At 44.4% G+C, this 25354-nt stretch overlaps 1 protein-coding gene across 2 annotated transcripts in view; it reads left to right on the top strand.

The window, feature by feature from the left end:
• LOC138365202 (uncharacterized) overlaps positions 1–25354 on the top strand; it is a 75469-nt gene that overhangs the window by 30530 nt on the left and 19585 nt on the right. For both annotated transcript variants that reach the window (XM_069325428.1, XM_069325427.1), the window contains 2 exons: positions 3931–4152; positions 22564–22750. In XM_069325428.1, coding sequence (XP_069181529.1) covers positions 3931–4152; positions 22564–22750 — 409 coding nt within the window. The remainder of the gene's footprint in view (positions 1–3930; positions 4153–22563; positions 22751–25354) is intronic.

The raw sequence follows: 25354 nt of genomic DNA, 5'->3' as shown, positions 1-25354 counted from the left end.
GATAAATTCCAGGTACTGTACTCAGGTACGGCAAAAATGAGGATCTGAAACATAAAACAGGGTACATAACACAATCAAATCTGCTGATAGTAGGAAAACAGCATGTCAAGGATTTGGGAATAATGATGTCTGATGACCTAACGTTTAGGGAGCATAACCAAGCAAATATTGCGTCGGCCAGAAGAATGATAGGATGGATTACGAGAACTTTCAAATCCAGGGATCCCATCACAGTGATTGTACTCTTCAAGTCACTTGTGTTGTCCCATCTTGAGTACTGCTCAGTACTCACTTCCCCCTTCAGAGCAGGAGAGATTGCTGAAATAGAGGGAATACAAAAACATATACGGAACACATAGACGCGATAAAGCACCTAAATTATTGGTATTGTCTCGAAGCTCTCCAAATGTACTCACTAGAAAGGAGAAGAGAGAAATACCAAATAATATACACATGGAAAATACTGGAGGGCCAGGTCCCAAATCTACACAGTAAAATAACTACATACTGGAGTGAACAGTATGGAAGAAAATGCAGAATAGAACCAGTGAAGAGCAGAGGTGTCATAGGCACAATTAGAGAACACTATATAAACATCAGAGGTCCGCGGTTGTTTAACTTCCTCCCAGCGACTTAAGAAATATTACCCGAACAACCGTGGACATCCTCAAGAGAAAACTAAACTGTTTTCTAAAAAATGTGCTGGACCAGTGCTGGGCTGTGGTGGGTATGTGGGCCTGCGGGCTGCTCCTAGCAACAGCCTGGTGGACCAAACTCTCACAAGTCAAGCCTGGCCTCAGACTGGGCTTGGGGAATAGAAGAACTCCCAGAACCCCATCAAGCAGGTATCAAGCAGGTATGTGGCACCCTTCCCTGATTGTGAGGCCGTCGCTGTAGATGCCTTTCAGCAGGACTGGTCAAGGTGGGGGTTACCTGTACCTCTTTCCCCCAGTCCAGCTGTTACTCCAGCCCTTGCTTGGTTGGAGACTTATCAGGGAAGAGTAGTCCTGTTGGCTCCTTGGTGGCGGGCTGTTAAACCATGGTTAAGCACCTTGGTTTCAGGCGCTGCTTGCTCGGTGTCCGAACCTGCGATGTTTTCTGCAGCTCTGCCTCTTTCAGTAGATCGGGCCGGTCAGGTACCTGGCTGGTTCGGTCTTTTCTGCTCTTTGCATCTCGTCTTTCTGTCGCAGGTCTATCACCACTTGTATGGTGATCAGGTGGATTCGTTGATGGTGTCCCACCTGCGAGCTTCATCTCGGCGACAGTACAGTATGACGTTTCCTTGTGCTCTTTCTGCCATTTTCTTGTTTTGTAGGTTGTCCTCTATTTCAGATAGGGTTCTCTTGTCCTTTCTTTCTTTGCTTTTTCAGGACCTTCATTTGATGCCTAATACTTTTGCCTCGTATCATGGTGGAGCCACTTCAGCTTGCATTTGGAGTGGACGTTATTTCCGCTCCTTTCCGTAAGCTTTCTCGTGCTTTGTTGTACCTCCAGCCTGCTTATGTGCCTCCTGAGCCGTCCTGGTTCTTGGACAGGGTGTTCCCCTTTCTCTCTTCTCCTCGGTTTGTGGTGACCCCTTTGGTCCAAGGCTCATTATTCCTGTTGGCATTGGCTTCTAGGTGTCAGGTTGGGGAGCTTCATGCTCTCCTCCAGTGCAGAGGTTTCTGCTCTTTCAGTCCTGGCGGTAGGTTTGTTCATTTGCAGCCGTCTCCTTCTTTCTGGCGAAGAATGAGTTGACAGCTTTCCGGAAGGGTCCTTGGGTAGTTGATGCTTGGTAGGTCTGGCTGGGGATGCATTACGTGTTGTGTGAGGTTGCGGCTCTTCACCGTTACCTGCGCGCCACGGCCTCTGTGGCTGGGGATGCGCTTTGGGTTGATCCGGGTTTCCCTTGTTCTCTGTTCCAGGGCTCGAGTCTCCCAGTTCATCCGCAGGGTTATTCGGTCCAGCCAGCCTGGGGTCTATCCTTTTGCCCATGACGTTCATAAGTTTGCTACTTTGACTGCAGTCTTTGGTAACCTTGCTTGGGCTGACATTCGGGCATAGGGATTTTGGTGGTCGAACAGGATCCTGGACACGCGTTACTTAGTCAGTGTTCCTGGCCCTAGTCGGGTGTGTGCCACTTTGGGTCGCAGGTTGTAGCCAGTTGTCTCACCTTCGAGTTGAAACACGAGTGGCAGCCGCCTCCCAGGTAAGTCCCTCTTGTCACTTTTCTTTGTTTAGGTAGCTCCGGGGAGCTGTAGATGCTCCCCACAGAAAACCAGCATTGAATGTACTGAAATACTATTTTCTGGGTTAGCCCCGGAGGCTCCCCGGCACCGTCCCTCCCTCCTCCTTTTTCGCTTTCTTTATGATGCTCGGCCTCTGAACTGAATGCTGCAGCAGCCAGCGGGGGGGAGGGGAGGGGAGGGCTGTGCGATTGAGCAGCGCAATAACATTTGCTTGTTTTAGTGTGGGTGTTTTTGCCTCCCTGTTTAGTTTTAGGTTGCAATTTTTATCATCTGGGGGTTTGTTTTGTTACACCTACTTTCTGGATGCCAAACAGCAGTCGATGGCAGACATGGAATACTTCCAAATACATGAGGGCCTCCAAACACCTCTTTTCCTTATTTTGGTGATGTAGCTCCGGTTTTCTGTAGCCCACAGAAAACCAGCACTGAATGTAATGAAACGCCATTTTCTGGGTGAGCCCTGGAGGCTCCCCGGTTCCAGGAGCCATCTGTTTACTGGGGCCCTGAAGAACAGGATGTGAGCCCCGTGCACTTTGTGGAGTTTTTAAATCTTTCGCTATACCTATTAACAACCCTGGTTGTGATGCACAGTTTAAGGGTTAAGTGAACTTTGAGAGGATTGAGGGAGGCATTTCATTACATCCACAGCTGTTTCTGTATAACATTACCTCCACAACTGTTTCTGTATAACATTACCTCCACAGTTGTTTCTGTATAACATAACCTCCACAGCTGTTTCTGTATAACATTACCTCCACAGCTGTTTCTGTATAACATAACCTCCACAGCTGTTTCTGTATAACATAACCTCCACAGCTGTTTCTGTATAACATAACCTCCACAGCTGTTTCTGTATAACATAACCTCCACAGCTGTTTCTGTATAACATAACCTCCACAGCTGTTTCTGTATAACATTACCTCCACAGCTGTTTCTGTATAACATTACCTCCACAGCTGTTTCTGTATAACATAACCTCCACAGCTGTTTCTGTATAACATAACCTCCACAGCTGTTTCTGTATAACATTACCTCCACAGCTGTTTCTGTATAACATTACCTCCACAGCTGTTTCTGTATAACATAACCTCCACAGCTGTTTCTGTATAACATTACCTCCACAGCTGTTTCTGTATAACATTACCTCCACAGCTGTTTCTGTATAACATTACCTCCACAGCTGTTTCTGTATAACATTACCTCCACAGCTGTTTCTGTATAACATTACCTCCTCAGCTGTTTCTGTATAACATAACCTCCACAGCTGTTTCTGTATAACATAACCTCCACAGCTGTTTCTGTATAACATTACCTCCTCAGCTGTTTCTGTATAACATTACCTCCACAGCTGTTTCTGTATAACATTACCTCCTCAGCTGTTTCTGTATAACATTACCTCCACAGCTGTTTCTGTATAACATTACCTCCTCAGCTGTTTCTGTATAACATAACCTCCACAGCTGTTTCTGTATAACATTACCTCCACAGCTGTTTCTGTATAATATAACCTCCACAGCTGTTTCTGTATAACATTACCTCCACAGCTGTTTCTGTATAACATAACCTCCACAGCTGTTTCTGTATAACATTACCTCCACAGGTAATGGTGTTTAAGATCATTTTGTTCACAACATTACAGTAATCGTCGGAGGTGAACTTTGTGACTTGATACTAATAAATATTGTGTATTTTTCCCCATCAGAAAAAGCTGAAAGAATTGACCACAAATTTTCAAGACGAGTCCTATATTCAGGATGTTAAAATGTTGGTTAATCAGCGAAGAATGAAGCGAAGAAGAATGAAGAAAAATAAAAAGTTGCTTCAAGTTGAGAAGAAAGCAATGGAAAAGAGAAGACAAGAAGAAGAACGAAAAATTGATGCGTGGAGGGAGAAGTTAGAGCTGGAGGAAGTTGAGAAGAGAAGGGTGAGAAAGTTGTATTATGCTCTTATTATTTCTTGACCAGCATCAAGGAGGGTTAGAAATAGTACCATTGAGAGTAACACATGAATATTTACTTATTTAGGTATCCCCCAATTGTTTTAGTTTTATCAACTTAGGATATTTAATGTAGGATTTTGGTCCAATGTATCTCAATATCAGCATTTCAGAATTGCTGCAACAGTTTTGTGCATTTGATTTTTAGTTGTTCAATTTAAAAATTTCAGTCTTTTAGACACTTTGTGTTCATAATATACACAAATTTATGGTCCCAGTTGGTAGTTTTTGTTGCTTTGAGGCATGTCTTCCAACCTGGGTTCTCTTCTTTGTCCCATGCAACCTCTCCTTCTGCCTTGTAAATCCCACCTTTGTTTTCTGTGGTTAATTTGCTTCAGGGAGCCTCCTGGGAGCCTCCCACTAGAAAACCCAGCATTAAGTGTAACTAAATGCCTCTTTCTGGAGCAGTCCCAGTGGCTCTCTTATAATCCCCCTTTCTCCAGATTCGTAAATTCATCATCGGGGTGCTCATCAGCTCCAAAACTGAATAGGGAAACTGGCTGAGGACTGGGACTAAGCTGCCTGGTGGTAGTAATTGGTGCTAATGAGTTTTGAGCTAGTTTGAGTAAATTCCTTGTTCTGTGTGAATCATTTGCAGAGATATTTTGCAGCTTTGAAGCTTTATTTTCTGTGAACCCCCCAGTTGTCTGTAAAGCTTTGCTGACATTCTGGTCTTCTATTAAAGGGTCTGGTTCTGGCATTGGTCTTCAGTAGGCCAAACAGAACTTCTGTGACTGATGTAACCCATAAGTACCTTACCTTGAGGTTACCTTGAGGTGCTTTCGGGGCTTAGCGACCCCACAGCCCGGTCGTCGACCAGGCCTCCTGGTTGCTGGACTGATCAACCAGGCTGTTGGACGCGGCTGCTCGCAGCCTGACGTATGAGTCACAGCCTGGTTGATCAGGTATCCTTTGGAGGTGTTTGTCAAGTTCCTCTCTCTTGAACACTGTGAGGGGTCGGCCAGTTATGTCCCTTATGTGTAGCGGAAGCGTGTTGAACAGTCTCGGGCCTCTGATGTTGATAGAGTTCTCTCTCAGAGTACCTGTTGCACCTCTGCTTTTCAACAGGGGTATTCTTCACATCCTGCCATGCCTTCTGGTCTCATGTGATGTTATTTTTGTGTGCAGGTTTGGGACCAGCCCCTCTATTATTTTCCACATGTAGATTATTACATATCTCTCCCGCCTGCGCTCAAGGGAATACAGATTTAGGCTCTTTAGTCGGTCCCAGTAGTTTAGATGTTTTACTGAGTGGATTCAAGCAGTAAAGGAATTCAAGCAGTTTCCGTTAGGGCTGCAACATTGCATTTGCCTCATGAAGGAGACCATCTATAAAATGAACTTTGTTGGATTTGCGTGTTTTTATACCCTGGATGTTGGCAAATATAAATGATGTTATCATGTTAGTGGAAGTGCTGGATGCTTTACTTGGTGTTAATATCTGAGGCTCTGGTAGGGAGGCCACTGTGTTTGTGTCCTCTCTAGCATTTGACCGAGATGGTGGTAGAGTCCGGTCATTTTTAGCCATTCTTCTCCTCTTTCTCTTGCTAAAAAATCATCCTGGTCGATGGAGTTGTGGCTGTTTTCACAGCCACAATGGCAGTCTGTTGGTTTTATTCGCCTGGTACCTCTTACATGAAAAGCTGGACAGTTAGCATTGAAGCACTCTTTCCTGTCTAAGTATAGAGCAATCACAACAAGATAGCTTCAGAGAGCCAAAGGGGCTCCTTTTTAAAGAGGCATTTCATTACACTCAATGCTGGATTTCTGTGGGGAGCCCCCTCGACTCCCTGAAGCTGATATAGCACTGATATAATGCTATCCTATTTGGAGTCATCAGTTAGAGTTCTTGTTGTCTACCGAGGGCCAACGCCAGAACTTGCCCCCCCCCCCTTCCTCAGAGAGGTGCAGAGAGCAATGGCCTATGAACACTTTACATTTAAAATATATGATACTTGCCACCTGCCAAGGAAGGCACCAAGAAAGGTAGGCAAAACAAAACAAACCACTTGCAGCCTACATCCTGAAAAGAGCAAAAGAACTTCCCCATAACAAACAAGCAACACTGTTTAATCCCTAGGAATTGGGGTGGGGAGTGCATTAGTGCTACTGGGAGGGGAGGGGGGGAGAAGAGCCTACTCAAGTGAGCCCGGCTACCCACCATCCAGTTCTTGAATGATGTGCTGGTGGTCGGATGTCACCCCAGGCCTCAATTTCCTGTTCTGGGAGTTTTGCCATATACGGCTGTTCCTACAGTGTGTGTGCTGGCTGTTCCTATAGACCTAGTCTGCGTTTATACAGTAGGCACCCAGTGCCGTTAGCTTTGTCTGCGTGCGAGTGACGTGTTTGTCCGCCGGTGAAAGAATAATCGTGGAATTTACCATTTTTTGACTACAGCTTTATTAATATACAACAAGATGTCTCAAGGGCTTGCTAATCGTGCTGTATTTACAAAGAGGAAGAGAAGTTTTTTATCCATTGAGCAGAAATTAGACATGATAGAGAAACATGAACGTGGCTACTCTGTTACTAGGCTGGCAGCAGAATTTAATGTCGGGAAAAGTACGGTGTGTGATATCAAGAGACAGAAAGATGATATTAGGAAGTTCCTTGCTTCGAGTGATAGTGGTCCATTAAATAAAAGGAAAACAATAAAAGGTTCTGCAAATACGAATTTGGACAAAGCTGTGTGTAAATGGTTTAACCAGGAGCGCTCTGTGGGGATGCCACTTGGCGGCGACGCCATTAAGACAGCAGCCGATAAATTTGCACAAGAGATGAACATTCCAGATTTTCGAGCAAGTGAAGGATGGTTGCAAAGATTTAAGAATAGACATAATATTAAAAACAGGAAAGTTTGTGGAGAATCATTAAGTGCAGATACGGATTCTGTCGAGCCATTTAAGCGTAAATTTAATGATTACATAATAACAAATAATCTAAGGCGTTTTCAGGTATACAATGCCGGTGAAACAGGCTTTAATTGGAAATGCTTGCAGAACAACACTTTGGCATCTAGGCTAGATGAGAGTGTTCCTGGCCATAAGGTAAGCAAAGAAAAAGTTTCTGCCATGCTGTGTGCAAATGCAGACGGAAGTCACAGAACAAAGTCCGCCATTGTGGGGAAGTCAAAAAACCCACGTGCTTTGAAAAATTTAAGGAACAAGCTACCTGTGGTCTACTACAGCTCTAAAACAGCTTGGTTTACTGGAGATATTTTTGTAGACTGGTTCAAAAATCATTTTTGCAAAGAAGAAAGAGATTTTCAGATAAAGAAGTGTGGAGTGAGACGGAATGATGTCAAGGCATTACTCTTGGTTGACAATGCCCCAGCTCATGTAGGGCTCGACACATTAACGTCACATGATGGACGCATCAAATGTAAGGCCTTGCCTCCCAATACCACCTCTCTGATCCAGCCAATGGATATGGGTGTTATATATGCAATGAAAAGGCTCTACAAACGAGCAATGAATAAAGAAATCATGGTGGTGTTTGAGTCAGATGAAGACAAAAGACAAGGAACCGATTCGCGAGGTCAAGCAACACTGGAACGTTACAAAAAATACTCAATTAAGGAAGCCATTTACAACTGGGCTAAAGTTTGGGATGACGTTAAAGAGTCAAGATTAAGAAATTGTTGGAAAAAACTCCTGTTGCTTGATCATGCTGTTGAAGTGACTGAGGAAGAAATGGATTCTGAAGGATTTTCAAATGGTATTTATCAAGAACTGCGTGCCGCTGGTGAGGTGGAGTTGACGCTGAACGATGTGGAGGAGTGGTTAGATATTGATGCAGTCGATCCACCCATTGGTCATTTAACAGATGATGAGATTATACAAAATGTTACTGGCACTGTTGACGATGACGGAGAGGAAGATGAGGATGAGAATGATAGCAGTTTACAATCTGCTACGTGTGCTGACGCATTGTTCCATGTTGAAAAACTCCTTGATATTGTTTCACAAACTGACAATCCAGAGCTACAAGGCTTTTATCAACACCTAAGGATGATGAAAGATATTTGTCTCAAGGACATGACAAAAAGAAGGAAACAAACAAAAATGAGTCAATATTTTTCACGAACTAGCAGAAAATCAACCAGCACAGCCGTACCCAGCACAGCCGTACCCAGCACCAGCACAGCCGTACCCAGCACCAGCACAGCCGTACCCAGCACCAGCACAGCCGTACCCAGCACCAGCACAGCCGTACCCAGCACCAGCACAGCCGTACCCAGCACCGTCTTATCGTAAAGCTGTCCCGTCTATCGTATGTGATAGAATGAGAAAGTTTTCCACCACTCAGTGAACTCTGTCCCAACATTATAAGCTTGTGGACCACTTGTGCGGTCCACTTGTGCGGCCCACTTGTGTGATCAAACTTGTCATATGAGGGAATTATTAATTGTAATCTGTGATAGAATGGGAAAGTTTTCCACCAGTCTGTGAATTCTGTCTGGACATCGTAAGCAAATCCGAACATCCCCCGCTTCGGCGAACCATTGTTCGTCGAACCAGGTGAGTAAATCCGGCCTGAAAAGTGTGCGAACTAGCCGGAGATTCGTTGAATCGGGGTACGTTGAATCGAGGTTGTACTGTATATACTTTACTTGTTTAGTTTGATAACATAAATTTTCGTGTTACGTGTTTTATTTTGGCATCATATTGTTCGCAAAATAAAAGCACATATTTTAAAACTAGTCCCATAATAATTGGACACTAAATGGAATTTTAACAAATATTTTAACTTTTGGATGCTCATCACAATATTATTTATACATTTCCAGTGTTTTGACACCAATTTTCGTGTTACGTTTTTCATTTTGGTATCAAATTGTTCGCAATATAAAGGCACGTACTTTAAAACTAGTCCCATAGTAACAGAACAATAAATGGAATTTTAGCAAATATTTTAAAATTTGGACCACAAAAGTATTTATTATCTTTCCAGTGTTCTGACACTGACACTGGATCAATTTTTGCGTCACGTCTTTCGTTTTGGTATCAAATTGTTCGCAATATAAAGATGTGTATAGGGGTACCTCGGTTTAAGAGTTTAATCCATTTCAGGAGACGGCTCATAATCCGAAAACTCGTTAACCGAAGCTAATTTCCCCATAAGAAATAATGGGAAATGAATTACAGTGTGTCCTCACTTGAACGAACTATATGGGGCGAGGCCGATTCTTACCATCCATCTGGCCTCCCCAAAAAAAAATCCGAATCCCCCCTCCCCCCAATTTTTTTTTTTTTAAGCTTAATTTATGTAATCTTTCTAAATCTAGCAATAAATTGTTATTGTGTTTTACTGTACTTACCTCAACAGTTGAGTTGTGTAGTGGAGACTTTTAGCCTCTTTTGGGTGTCTTTGAAGGCATTTCCAGTTAAATCCTGTTTCATCTGCATTGTACACTTGAAACCAGCTTAAATTATTAGATACCATGTGCTGAGAAAGTTTATATTTAAATGTATTACACTTCCTACATCTGCACTTAATGCTTCGCCACAAATTTTCTTGTTAATGATGCCATGCCTCTCTTTAAATCGACATACCCATCCAGTGCTAGCCTTGAAATTGTCTATGTTTAACTTTTCAGCAAGTCTTTCAGCAGCGTTTCTAATAGAATCAACTGAAACAGCAATTCCTTTCGCACGATGCTGTGTAAACCATTTGAATACAGCAGAGTCCAAATCCGTATATTTAGCAGGCTTTAATGTTTTCCTGTTGCCTATTGCATGAGTTTGACTCTTGAGCAACGAATTTCCTAATATTATCCTTCTGCTTTTTTATATCACAAACTGTAGCTTTACCGATGTTGAATTCTTGGGCGAGACGGGTGACAGAGTATCCACGCTCTGCTTTCTCTATTAAATCAATTTTCTGATCAATTGACAAATATTTTCTCTTTCGTTTTAAATCTTGAACACCACGAATGCTGCTCTGAGACATCTTGGCAGAGTATAAGAGTTCAAATGATAAAAATTGTTCAAAATTTTGCTTCGCGCACGAGCAACACGTTTTCACACTAGGAGGAGGGGAGACAAATGGTGCCAGCCTCTTCATCAAGGCCGAATGTTCACACGAACTGTGCTTGTTTTATTGGCCTACTCAAAATTTAATCTAAATAGACTTACAAATTGCTTTCAAATAATATTGTTTGTCGTTATAATTAATAAAATATTGTCTGTTTTGAAGTTTTATTCATTTTATACAGTACAGTACATAGAGATAGGGAGGAAGGAAGGGATCCAGGAAAAACCCCCCACGACCCCAATGGCTCAAGGAGCGACCGGCCGGCCACACAATGCCAGCTGTTATCTACACCCCAATTGTATTAAAAAATCTGTGAAAAGGAAATGTGTTCAAACTGTTTAAAATATGTACTGTATATATCACAATTTTCACCATTATTATTGCTCCAATATGGCATTTTTCTAATAAAAAGGCTATTTTCAGTGTAGATAATGCGATAATTATCATTAACTCGTGACATCTGACGACGAGAGGAGAGAAGAGGAAAGTTAGTGGCTGGTCTCTGGTGGTCAGGTGCAGGAAGGAGGGGGGAGGGAGCATGGAGCCGCCAGTCACATGTTGCCTCTAAGGCCTCTACTGACACCACTATTACTCCAGCTTCCCTTGACAACTTCTACCACTGACAACCAGCCTCTACTGACACCACTATTACTCCAGCTTCCCTTGACAACTTTTGCCTCTGACAACCAGCCTCTACTGACACCACTATTACTCCAGCTTCCCTTGACAACTTCTACCACTGACAACCAGCCTCTACTGACACCACTTGCCTCCTGACAACAACTCTCTCACCAATGCCCCCCTGACACCATTTTATCACCATTTTAGCAGGTTGTCAGTTGCCTGGCTGACAACCTGCCTCCCATGAGAATACGTAACTTACACCACCTGCCCCCTAACAAAAAACCCTAACTACTGACACCACTTGCCTCCTCACAACAACTCTCTCACCAATGACCCCTCTGACACCATTTTATCACCATTTTTATCATCATTTCTCCCTAGAAACAATGGGTAAGGATAATAAAACACTATATAACTGTTTACACTCTGGCGAATCACAGTTGATGACAGCCAGCTCCGACGCTCGGCCTCGTTGACCGCTTAGACGAACAATCCTCGCTTAATCGAACATTTGTATGTTCCACTAAACATTTGGTACCGAATTCAATTTGTTCGGCTCCTCCGGGAATTCGATAGAGCGGGGTTCGTTAGACTGAGGAAGCACTGTAAGCCGTTCCTGACTACCCAAAAACCTCACTTCAAACTAAATCTTATACCTAATTCATTTAAATCTACACTACAAAAATATGTTCAAGTTATTACTTACCCTTGCTGATGACTGCTGTTGGCATATGGAAGATGGTGAGGAGGAGAGGTGTTATTGTTTGGAAGGGGTGTCCCCCCTTCCATTATAACATCAGGCAGTGAGGACTTCACTGATATGCACTCTGTGGCACGCTTTGCCAGCATACCACTAGGACCTGCTTGTCTTACTAAGAATTTGTCAAAAGACACTTGTTTTTCCCTACATTTTAACACTTGCCTGTAGTAAGACATCACATTTGTCATTTAAAAGGTCAATGCAACGGCCTACTACAGCTTTATCTGGGTGAGTTTTTTCAACAAAACTTTGCAGTTCTTCCCATACTGTACTTCACACATTTTCTTAATGAAGAAGGGACATCTTCTACTGCCTCTACTCACAACTATTTGCTTAGGTTGAACCTTACCATTGGCTTTCTTGGGACCCATGGCGAGATATAAATGGAATTTTAAGAAATATTTTAACTTTTGGACACTTTTGGACGCTCATCACTGCAAAATTATTTGTATCTTTCCAGTGTTCTGACATCAATTTTCGTGTAACGTCTTTCATTTTGGTAACAAATTGTGCACAATCTAAAGGCGCTCATTTTGAAACCACTCCCAGATTGATCTGATAAAATTTAAATTTTTAACAAATACTTTCATGAGTGACTCCAGACCTCGTCACCCGAGACGATTCAAGAGAAAAATGAGTGACAACGGGCAGAGGCAATGGAGTGCGATAGTGTTAACACTATCTCACTCCGTGTGGGCGTGCCACAGAAATGACGTCATGCGCCGTTCGGTGCGGGCGAGTGTGCAGCGACACTGAAAAGTGTATACTCGTTTCGGTTTTCTCACCTTAATTCTCATGCCACGTCATTCGTTTTGGTATCATTATGTTCGCAATAGAATTCCCTACAGGGGTATATGCATATAAGGTCCAAAAGCCCACCATGACTCCCCACAGCAAAGCCAAAAGTCGGCAAAGTTACCCGTGACCGTGTAAAACCAGTAAGATGTGTATACTCATTTCAGTTTTCTCACCTTATTTCTCATGCTACGTCATTCGTTTTGGTATCATTGTGTTTGCAATAGAATTCTCTACAGGAGTATATGCATATAAGGTCAAAAAGCCCGGTGTGACTCCCCAAAGCAAAGCCTAAAGTCGGCGAAGTTACCCGTGAACGAGCACCAATTGGCACACCTGCAGAATAATAACTAATGTATTTACGCGTTCAGTTTGATAACATAAATTTTCGTGCTATGTGTTTCATCTTGGTATCGAATTGTTCACAAAATAAAGGCGCATATTTTAAAACTAGTCCCATAATAATAGAGCAATAAATGGAATTTTAACAAATATTTTAACTTTTGGACACTCATCACCACAAAATTATTTATATATTTCCAGTGTTTTGACACAAATTTTCATGTTATGTTTTTCATTTTTGGTATCAAATTGTTGCTAATATAAAGGCACGTTTTTTAAAACTAGTCCCATAGTAATAGACCAATAAATGGAATTTTAGCAAATATTTTAAAATTTGGACCACAAAAGTATTTATTATCTTTCTAACATCAATTTTTGTGTCCCGTCCTTCATTTTGGTATCAAATTGTTCGCAATATAAAGGCGTGTATTTTAAAATACAGTACAGTCCTATAATAATAGAACAATAAATTGAATTTTAGCAAATATTTTAAAATTTGGACCCTTTTGACACTCATCACCACAATATTATTTATATCTTCCCAGTGTTCCGACATTAATTTTCGTGTCACATCTTTCATTTTGATATTAAATGGTGCGCAATCTAAAGGCGCTTATTTTGATACCACTCCCAGATTGATCGGATAAAATAAAAAATTTTAACAGATATTTTAATGAGTAACGCAAGACGGAGGCAACCGTAATGCCTCCAGAGAAAAATACATGATGATGGACGTCAGCAATGGAGTGCGATAGTGTTAATGCATGCTTGTTCACCCCCCCGTTCTTTCTCGGGATGTTGGGGTTTTGCAGCTTCACGTGCAGGTTCCTTCACTTTTTGGCATCGTTGGTTACGGAGGATTTGCATGCACGTGGGTATTTGGCTTCAGTCTTGTGTTTCTTTTCCCTTCTCGAGCTGTCTTCTGCCTGGCTTGAGGAGGATGTGGGAGCGTTGAGTGAAGGGCCTTCGTCTGGGGCGCTGACTTCGGCAACTAGGGTATCGGCTGCACTGTTGAAGCTCTTTGCGCCTGTCTTGAAAGAGGCGGTGTCTCTGTTCTTTGCTTCTCTCCTCGTGTGCCGTCAAGCTGTGCTCGCCCTCTCTTTGGAATTTGCTTGGGCTCTGGCTCTTAGGTTTTCGTCTCCGTTTTGTTCGTTGCTGTTTGCAGGGACTGCGGTCTCACAGTTTCTGCAAGCGGCTTCATCTAGTTGTTGTTCTATGTCGGACTTGTTGGTTCTTCTCCTGCGCTTCATCAAGTCATCTTGGAGTGGGTGTGCTTGGTTGTGCTCAAAATGACCCCATCCCTCGGGTGGGTTTCCCGCCTGTTTCCAGTGCCAAAACGGGACTGTGTGGATCTGAGGTTCATTCTGGACTTGTCCCGTCTGAACCCCCTGGATTCCTTGCCCCTCCTTTCGGATGACTACTCTGTCTCAGGTCTGGCTTCTGTTGCAGCTGGGTTCCTGGATGGTGTCCCTGGACCTCAAGGACGCCTATTGGCACGTTCCTATTCATCCAGGGTTCAGGGACTGGTTAGGTTTCGTGGTGGGGCGTCACGCTTACTGTTTTCGATGCCTACCTTTTGGCTTGAATCTGGCACCTCGCGTTCTCACGCGTCTGACCCAGGTTGTGGTGACCCGTCTGCGTCTTCTAGGGATTCGGGTTTTGGCCTACCTCGACGACTGGCTGGTGTGGGCTCCCAGTCGGTGTCCCTGGACCTCAAGGACGCTTATTGGCACGTTCCTATTCATCCGGGGTTCGGTTTTGTGGTGGGGCATCAGGCTTACCGCTTTCGTTGCCTCCCTTTTGGTTTGAATCTGGCACCTCGTGTTTTCACTGGTCTTACCCGGGTTGTGGTGACCCATCTGTGTCTACTAGGGATTCGAGTTTTGGCCTACCTCGACAACTGACTGATGTGGGCTTCCAGTCGGTCCACTTGTCTGCTTGCCAGGGATGTGGTTCTTTCCCAGCTTGCCAGGTTCAGCTTCCTGGTGAACTGGAGGAAGTCCCATCTGGTTTTGTCCCAGGATTGGACCTGGCTGGGTCTTGTTTGGGACTCTCGAACCATTTTCTTGTCTCTCCCTCCAGAGGCGTTGCTGCAGCTGCGGTCATGCCTTTGGCTGTTTTTGAGGGGGTCCTGGTTCACTCGGCGGTTGCTCGAGCAGTTGTGCGGGAGTCTGAACGTCGCCATGCTGGTCTATCCGTCTGGTCGGGTTTGGCTTCGGCGTCTGTTTTGTTTCCTTCGGGGATGTCCCTTCCGCCTCGCTCGCAATCGTTGGGTTCGTCCTCTGGGGGCCTTGTGTCGGTTGCTGCGTCACCAGCTTCCTCCTTCAGGGTTTTCGGGGTTCGGTGCCTTGGCGCCTTCCCGAGCCATCGCTTGATGTGTTCACGGATGCGTCGTCTCTTGGCTGGGGCTTTGTGACCAGTGCTCACCAGGCAGGCCAGGGACGGTGGGGTCCGTCCTTCCGTCGGGCTCACAGCACGGTTCAGGAGTTTGCGGCAGTCTGGCTCGCGCTTCGGAGGGTTCGGGTCACACAGGGTTCGACCATCCGGCTCCATTCAGACTGTTCTTAGGTGGTTCATTGCCTGAACCGCAGAGGTTCTCTTCGGTCCTTGGCTCTTTGGGGTTGGTCTCTTCGAGTGGTTCGTGGGCTGGATTCTCGGGGTTTGGCTCTCCGTGCGGTTCATGTCCAGGGAGTGTCCAACATTCTGGCGGACGGTCTGTCACGCTTCCATCCCCTGTCCACGGAGTGGACGGTCGACGACGACTCGTTTCGTTGGATCTGCCAGACGTACGGTCTCCCAGAGGTGGACCTCTTCGCTTCGGCGTGGTCTCGGCATCTCCCAATCTATGTGACGCCCTTCCCCGACTGCGAGGCGTTCGCGGTGGATGCCTTTCAGCAGGACTGGCCGAGGTGGGGTTATCTGTACCTCTTTCCCCCGGTCCAGCTGTTGCTTCGGGTTCTGGTTTGGTTGGAGACATTCCTAGGGAGAGTAGTCCTTGTGGCCCCTTGGTGGCCGGCCCAGCCTTGGTTTCCGATGCTCTTGGCTCGGTGCCCGAACCCGGGATGTTTCCCGCGGCTCCGCCTCTTTCAGGAGGTCGGCCCGGTCCGGTACAGGGCTGGTTCGAACTTCTCCTCTGCTCTTCATGTCTGGTCTTTTTGACGCGGGAGTATCACCATTTCTATGGTGATCAGGTGGCTTTGTTGATGGTGTCCCACCTGAGAGCTTCGTCTCGGCGACAGTATGAAGTTTCCTGGGGTTCTTTTCGCCTTTTTCTGGCTCTTCGTAGGTTGTCTCTTCTTTCGGATCGGGTTGTCTTGTCCTTTCTTTCTTGGCTTTTTCAGGACCATCATTTGATGCCTAATACTGTTGCCTCGTATCATGCGGCGCTGGCGGAGCCGCTCAAGCTAGCTTTCGGGGTGGACGTCACATCCGCCCCGTTTCGTAAGCTTTCCCTTGCTATGTTTCACCTCCGGCCTGCTCATGCTCCTCCTGAGCCGTCCTGGTCCTTGGACAGGGTGCTCTCATATCTTTCCTCTCCTCGGTTTGTGGTGGCCTCTTCAGTTCCGGATTGTTTTTCCAAGGCTTTGTTTTTGTTGGCTTTGGCCTCTGGGGGCCGGGTAGGGGAGCTTCATGCTCTCCTCCGGCGCAGGGGTTTCTGCTCTTTTGGTCTTGGGGGTAGGTTTGTTCGTTTGCAGCCTTCTCCATCTTTTCTGGCGAAGAACGAGGCGGCTGCTTTCCGGAGGGGACCGAGAGTCATTGATGCTTGGTTGGTTCGGCCGGGGCTGCATCATGTGTTGTCTCCGGTTGCAGCACTTTGTTACCTGCGCGCTTCAGCTGGGGTGGCTGGGGATGCGCTTTGGGTTGATCCGGTTTCCCTCGTTCCCTGTTCCAGGGCTCGGATCTCCCAGGTTGTCCGCAGGGTTATTAAGTCTAGCCAGCCTGCGGTCTATCCTCGCGCCCATGACGTTCGGAAGTTTGCAGCTTTGGCTGCCGTGTTTGGGAACATGTCTTGGGCTCATATTCGGGCACGTGGATTTTGGAAGTCGAACAGGGTCCTGGCCGCCCGATATTTGGTGAACGTCCCTGCTCCTCAGCGTTCTTGTGTTGCTTTGGGTCGCAGGTTGCAGCCAGTTGTCTCGACTTCGCTTTGAGGAGTTTGTGGCTGCCGCCTCCCGGGTAAGTCCCTAATTCCTTCTCTTTGGGTATGTAGCTCCAGGGAGCAGTAGGGGCTCCCCACAGAAAACCAGCATTGAATGTAATGAAACGCCATTTTCTTGGTGAGCCCCGGAGGCTTCCTGGCTACCCTCCCTCCCATCCGGTCGGCGGGGTTTTTCGCGTTTGTTGAAGCCTAGTTTCCGAACTGAAGGCAGCTGGCACGGTGAGGTCCGGGCCCCCCCCCCCCCTCCCCCTCCCGGGGGGGAGAGGGCTGCGCGGACGACCGGCGCGGCAGTAAATTGATTGTTTGATTGTTCTTTGGGATTGTAGGGAGTTTTCTACCTCTCTGTTTGGTTTTTGTTGTAGTTTTTACCATGTGGGGTTTGTTTTGTTATGCCTACCTTTCTGGGGGCCTGACCCCGGTCGATGGCAGATAAGGAAAAACCCCAACCATATGGGGTTTTCCCAGGGCCATTGCTTCCTGAAACCTCTCTGAAGGGGCCAGCGTTTCATTACATTCATCGCTGTTGTTTATGTTGTTTTGTGACTACAATTTGTAACCCACGATGTCGCCAAAAAAACTGCTTGCTAAAGATAGCATTGTTAAGAGGAAGAAAGACATAATTACTGTAGATTTGAAGAAGAAAATTGCCTGACTCATAGGTGGATTCTCCTTCCACACTGTAACCCTTCTCCTCCCCACCTCCACATCATCTTCCTCAAGCATATTTTTTTGGGGGTGGAACGGATTAATTTTATTTAAATTATTTTAAATAGGGAAATTCGTTTTGCAAGATGAGCGTTTCACATGACGAGCTCGGTTCCGGAAGGGATTAAATTTGTTAATCGAGGCTTCTCTGTACTTTAAATGTAAAGTGCTCATAGACCATTGCTTGCTGTGCCTCTCTGAAAGGATCAGGCTCTGGCTCGTGGGTCCCATTAGGCATAAGAGCTCCTGTGACTGATGAGTCTTACCTGGGACGCGGTTGGGTCAAGATACCTGCTCCGCAACTAGGGGTGAAGTTAGTGTTGGTGTTTAGCTAAGTCTACACATAAGGAGACTGACTCGTATCAATCGCCTTCCCCCTCCCAACATGCTGGGTACTGAGATGGAGACTCAGTCATCAGAAGAACTGGCTACTTCCCACGGCAATATTAACATGGACTCTGAAAGCAGCCAGTCAGTCGAGGAGGGTGAGTATCAAGAAATTCTAACAAGGCAACAGAAGAAACGAAGAAGACAGGAGGCAAGGCGTAGTGTGGACAGTAATGGTACACTTAACGGAAACGACAAGAGAATGAAGAACGACGCCGAGACTGATGCCGACGAACGGACGGAACGATGTCAGGAAGGTGAGGGTCAGCGGAGATGGAGGCTTCTCTTCCCTGCCTCGCACGCTGGCCTATCATCAGAAGCTGCTGTGGACAGTCAGACTTGGAAGAGAACACCGCAAGTTCGAGCCCCTGCTGAAGGAAGGTGTAAACAGACCTTACTTAATGGTAGGTTCTATGGAGGCAGTGGAGTATCTTACCCAGCAAGGATATGATGGAATTGTTATGGAAATACCGGAGGGGAACGAGAAGCTGACGAAGGTAATTATCTACAAGTACCCTCAGATTCTAGACCCCGAGTTCATCCTCGACGACCAACGATTTGTGTGGGCCAAGCGTCACCTTATTAAAGGTGAAGCTAGGAGTCAGGTGGTGGTTCTAGTGAGAGGTGAAGTACCCGAGAAAGTGTTCATCACCGGGGCTGGCTACAGGCATGTAGAAAAGTATGTGGAAGAGCCCATAATATGCCTGAAATGCTGCAGATGGGGGCATAAATCCTGGAGCTGTCAACATGATCCACGATGTCGTTTCTGCGGAAAGTCTCACCTCTCTAATGTGTGTAGAAACAGACTTAATCTGGGTGAGAAAATAGTTCCCACATGCTGCAACTGTGGTGTTCACAATGCCAGCTCGGCTGTGTGTAGCAAGAGGCCGAGTATGGATGTTCCCCGGCCGGTGAATGTTACAGAGCAAGCAAGAGCTCTTACCCAGACACCGGGAGCACAGCAAAACAGTCTGCCCCAAACAGTGCCAGTGAACCGGACGAATGCGTGGGTAAAGGAGTCACCTTTACTTAGGCAGGCTCAAGCAACAAGCAGCCACGCCACCACTCAGGACTCTGGCAGTGACAGTGTAACGGTGAGTGCAGTGGCTACTGTGGCTCAGAAAGAGGGCCATAATGATATGGTCAAGGAGGTGTGGGCTGAACTTAGAAAAGTTGGTGAGTTCCTCCGAAATCTTGGGCAGAGAATCGAGTCCATCGAGGCGAAATTAAACGTTCAGGTCAAGGAAAATCACAAAACGGTGAAGGATAATCAGGATATAGTGGTTGAGGGCAATAATGAAATATTGAGTGATGAAATGAAGGAAAGTGAAGTGTGTGTGAATGATGATAGTCGTAGTGAAAGGAAGAACCCTATAATTACACATAAAATGAAGGAATCATTTGGGCCAATAATGGACGTCACAGGGCTGAAAAAATCTCTTGACAATCGCAATGTCGCTTTTACTGGTGAACTTGGGAGGAGGTGGGAGATGTTATACAAGGTATGGCTATCATTTAGTGAACTTATTGGGGATGACTTAGACAGTGAATTGATTAATAATGGATCACCCTAGACTGAAAGTGTTGTCATGGAATGTTAATGGTTTAAGAAACAGGGTTACAGATGTTCATTGTTATGTGATGGGAAATGATATTGATGTTGTAGCTCTCCAGGAGACAGGGATAGGAATGAAGGATTATTGAAATTAAATGGCTATAAAGGGTTTCACCTCTTCGCCGCAAATAATGTCAGAGGCACGTCGATTTATGTTAAGAACTCCATACCAGCAGAGTTAGTAGAACCGCCATCAAAAACGCAAGGTATAGAGAGTGTCTGTGTTAAATTATCATTAAGGGAAGGGGAATTTATTGTAGTTAATTTGTATGTATCCAGGAACTGCTTCGACGCTAACTATTTACCTGACTGCATTTATACTAATCCTTCACTGGTCATTGGGGACCTTAATGCTCGGCACACAAGCCTTGGGACAGTGGGTAGTATTAATGCTAATGGGGTCAAGTGGTTACAGTTTCTACAAGATCATCCAGATATCTGTCTCTTGGGAAACAATGAACCAACTCACATCAGGGGAGGACGACTTGACTATGCCTGCATTTTAAACTCTCAGGGGATTTTGGGGGAGGCTCGGGTTGTTCGGGAACTACTTAGTGACCACTTTGCCTTGAACGTTGAATTACCACTGGGGAAAAAACAAGTCCACTTTCAAAGGAAAAGGCTAAATATTAATAAAGATATGAAAAATTATTTTATTCAAAATATGGGAGATTGGTATCAACAATACACGCCGCTCTGCGTTGATAGTTTTTACGAGGACATGGTCGAGAACATAGAGAAATTAGTACAGAGGGAAAATAACGGGGGCAGGGGAAGCAAGACGCATGGACCTAAGAAATTTAAATATTCCAATGATCAGCAAGTCAAGGGGTGGGAGAGAATGCTACGGAGTGCACATAAAGAATGGTTAAAAAATGGAATGAGGGATGAAGAGAAAAATACAATGTTGGAAGTGGCTAGGGAATGCAGTCAGGTGAGGAAGGAGGCGCGGGAGAGATACTGGCAAGACTTTGCTCAGTCCATTGGTAATACTAAGAATCTTAAAGACATATGGAGAGCAGTAAACAAAATCAGGGGTTGTAAGACCAAATTCATTGCTCACTCAGATCCAGGGAAAGTTGCTAATGAGTTAGTAGATAAATGGGCAAGTGCTGCTGGTATGGAGTCCTTACCTGCAGACACGAGAGTCACCATTGAGTCATGGGAAAATATTAGAAATGGAGTAACTTTATGTGCCTTAAATACAAGATCTATAACATGCACTGAGATAACTCACGATGAGCTACTGGATGCTATAAAAAGTGGCAGCTCTACTGCTCCGGGAAAAGATGGAGTAACGTATGACATTCTTAATTATTTAGCCGGTATGAAACCTAGTCCCTTACTTGATTTGTTTAATATGAGTTATAGAGAGGGAAAGTTACCAAGAAAATGGAAAGAGGCTGTCATCATTCCTATCCCTAAGTCAAACAGATGCTACAGACCTGTCTCCTTAATATCCTGCTTTTGTAAAATGATGGAAAGGATTTTGTTAAATAGGCTACTCTACCTTGTAGGTGATAACATGTCCAGTAAACTCTTTGGTTTTATCAAAGGCAAAAGTACTGCGGATTGTCTCTTAAAGTGTTTGTCTAATGTGGATGACAATTGTAGAGTTTTTGTTGATCTACAAGGAGCATTTGATAAAGCCAATGGGGAAGTAATCTTATACAAATTAGCCAATCTGGGAATAACAGGGAGATTGCTACACTGGATAAGGGATTATCTACAAGGCAGAAAAGGTCAGGTGTATTACCAGGGATACATGTCTGAGGAACGGAGGTTTCAGTTAGGTACCCCACAAGGGGGAGTATTAAGTCCCACCTTATTCAATGTATTAATGAACAGATTAGCATCAGAAATGTATCCTCCAGGGGTCACGACGATCATATATGCTGATGACATTCTTATACAAGGCACTTCTGGGAACAAAATTCAAACTGCTCTTAACATACTTGGTACAACCTGTCACAAGTTAGGCTTAGTTATAAATGCAGATAAAACCAAATACGAGTATAGGAAACGAAGAAATATAACACTTGCTCTAAATGGTGTGGAACTGAGCCGTGTTCAGAAGTACAAGTATCTGGGCATGTATGTTGGATACACATGTGAGAGTAAAAATGCTGAAATAAATCATATCAGCACCTTATGTAAAGCCCGTCTGCATCCTCTGAAAGCACTGGCTTTTTCTGGTAAAGGTGTTGGGGTACCTATCTTGCGGATGTTATACATAAGTACTGTTCGGTCCCTGATAGACTACGCAGCACCCGTATTGTCTTACACAGGCCAAGGCAGAATTAAAAAAATAGAGCTGATACAGAACGAGGCTATGAGGATTATTCTTGGATGTCAAAGAAATGCAATGATTGAAATAATGAGAATGGAATTAAATTTACAGAGTGTGTGTGATAGAGTCCGTGACATTAACACTAGAGTATCTATTCGTTTCATGCGGAGAAAAGGAGGGGATAAGCTGTTTGAGAGCGTTCAGACCTGCTTGAGTGACGTACACACTTCCAGGAAACTGAGGGAGACATGCTACACGAGGGGATTAGCTCATGACCTCAGGGAATACGGGGTGAGAATAGCTTGCGCTACCTCATCCCTTTGTGTGTATTTTACCTCAATAAACTTATTTCAATTTCAATTTCTGTGACTGATGACCCCAAACTAATATAGTACATATCAGTTCGGATTGCTTCAGGGAGCCCCCAGGGCTCACCCAGAAAATGGCATTTCATTACATTCAGCGCTTGTTATTTGGAACGGATTAAATTTGTACACCGAGGTTCCACTGTACTTACACTGTAATATATTACTCTACTATATTTTTTAAAGCTGCTGTTTAACATTGTTTTAATAGTACTGTATTTACAAAGGATTCATGTACGCAAATATATTTTGTCTCGTTAGGAAAAAGCCTTTAAAGCGGAAGCAGATAGCATCTTGGGAGAAGTCCGTCAAAAGCAGAATGATGTGCTAAGAATGCAACAGTTACTCGAGGCTCTCATAACTCTACGTTTGACGCGTATCAACAAGGGTGCTGCTCATGGCTATATTTCTTCTACAAAAAGTGACCAACATTTTGCTTCGACATTGAGTAAGTGCTTAATAACTTTTGAAATGTATTTTCTTTTGCTTTCTTTGTAGCATCTAAAATTTTATATATCCTAGAAATGTTGAGTGCAAATGCAGTACTGTACATACAACACAGTAAAATTATCATAGCAGGCAGAAAATAGACTAAACTAAATTTCTTAGTTGTTCTGCCCAGATATTGCCTAAGGCAAGGTCACTGGCACAATGGTGATCTTCTCAAGCATCCCTCTAAGAATAAACTGGTGCTAGGGAGAGAAAAAAAATCAGCTCAGAAAATTTCACTTTTAAGCACACTAGGTTTTTCAAATCCTTGTACAGCATCACAAGAACCTCCATGTTGTTCCAAGGAACCCTGCATCTTTGCCACAAGCCAGTCACATTCTTCCTGTCTAATATCTAATAGTTTGGCAGGCTTGAGATTGGATAGTTAACACTTTCGCGCTCTCGGCGCTCAAAAAAAAAAAAATACCCCAGATGCTTTCGGCACTTCGCGCGCCTACGCGGTAAGACCGAAAAAGTGTACACTCTTTTGACTGTCCTGACAATAATTGAAGGCGCACGTATTTAAATTTGGTATCACTGTGTTCGCAATGAAATTGTCTATAAGAGCATATCTATAAAATGCCGCCCAAGCATAAGGAGTATCAACACCAAATAAAAAACTATGCAGATCACTCGCCGAGAGCGCCAAACAGCAACAAAATGTTTCCACTCTCTTAATGGTTGCGAAGCCTACAGTTGTCCTACATCGCTAATTTTGGTATCATTGGAATCGCAATAAAATTCTCTACACGGACATATGCATATGAATGTTTAATATAGGTAATTGCCCACCCGCAAGAGTGTGTGAAGTGGAGAGTAGTTAGCCGCGAGCGCACTGGCGAAAACACAGGGGGGAAATCATGCTTGGAAAGTTTATACGTTTCCTGACCCTACTTTTCTATGTACGTATTTCTTTTTTATACCAATGTGTTCGCAATAAAATTTTCTATAAGATGAACTGTATAACATTTGTACAAAGCATGTGTAAGAGAAGCGCCAAATATAGAACCACGTCGCTCAGTATGCGTTCGCGGCAGAAACGAACGCATTGTTTTCGTTCGTTTGATGTTTGTCATGTTTATACTTGTTGAAACATTTTATAATTTGTATGACAGTGATCGCAGTAAAATTCCCTACACAGACATATACATAAAACATACAAATATTTCCCACGTGTTGGATATATCAACGGCTAAAGGGAACCCACTGCCACACGCTCGCCACACCCCCAAACATACTTTGTGTATTTTTTTTTTACTCATAGAAGTTTATGTGATATAATATTCATTCTGGTACCAAAAAATTCGCAAATAAATTCTCTACAAAACAAAAGTATCCCCATCCATTTCGGTTAAAAAATGGAATTTATAGAAATATTTTTTCGATTGACGAGAAAAGTAGGCAGTTATGCGGAATCGTAAGAAAAACCAGTGACGAGTTATCTCTAATCGAAAGCGCGAAAGTGTTAAGTGCTTTGATTTTAGCCCTAGAAACCTTGGTTTCCGTGTGCAGTAGGGTCAGGCTATGTATTGTTCTCTATACTTGCTAATTTATTAGGTTTATTTGGAATACTTCTCTTGTGTGTATGACTGTGTGACTTGTGGCTTAACCAGCAGGTAACGTAGAATAATCATTGTTCGCGTTGCTACTTCAGGTATACAGAGAACATATACAGCATACATAGACATAATAAAGCACCTATCTTACTGGGATCTTCTCAAAGCTCTCCAAATGTACTCGCTAGAAATAGATGAGAGAGGTATCAGATGATATACATATGGAAAATAATGGAGGGGCCAGGTCCCAAATCTACACAGTAAAATAACAACGTACTGGAGTGAACGATATGGAAGAAAATGCAGAATAGAACCAGTGAAGAGCAGGGGAGCCATAGGCACAATCAGAGAACACTGTATAAATATCAGAGGTTCATGGTTCTTCAACATTACTCCCAGCGAGCATTAGAAATACTGCCAGAACAAACACGGACATCTTCAAGAGAAAACTGGATAATTTCAAGAAGTGCTGGACCAACCAGGATGTAGTGGATATGTGGGCCTGCACGCCGCTGCAAGCAACAGCCTGTTGGACCAAGCTCACAAGTGAAGCCTGGCTTCGGGCCAGACTTGGGGAGTAGAAGAACTCCCAGGACCCCATCCAGCAAGTATCCAGCAGAAAGAGGTTCCTCCTGTTGAGCGTTTCTCTTTATTTACTGTTCATTTTTCAGTGATTCCTCATTAGCCATGGCATTGTACACCTTCCCTCACCAGCCATAAACTGGGATTAAGTGTGCATTTATTCAATAATGCCTTCTTATGCCTGGCAGCCAGTACATGTTGTTTCCAGGAAGTTTGGATGATGTGGCATTTGGGGAAGGGGGGGTTGCTAAGGTGGATCTGTAGTGCCTTTCAACCATCTTTGGTCTCTAGTTCCTGGCTATGAGAATCATTTACATTTTAAGAGGGTTTTTCATATTCTCTGTTGCAGTTTGAGATTTTCTGGGGGGAGCCCTACAGCTCCTTGGAGCTATCCAGGCTGAATGGATATGTATAACTTTCTGGCA

The sequence above is a fragment of the Procambarus clarkii genome, chromosome 16, assembly GCF_040958095.1.
Source record: "Procambarus clarkii isolate CNS0578487 chromosome 16, FALCON_Pclarkii_2.0, whole genome shotgun sequence".
NCBI classification, from domain to species: domain Eukaryota; kingdom Metazoa; phylum Arthropoda; class Malacostraca; order Decapoda; family Cambaridae; genus Procambarus; species Procambarus clarkii.
This window is presented reverse-complemented; position numbering and strand designations above follow the sequence as displayed.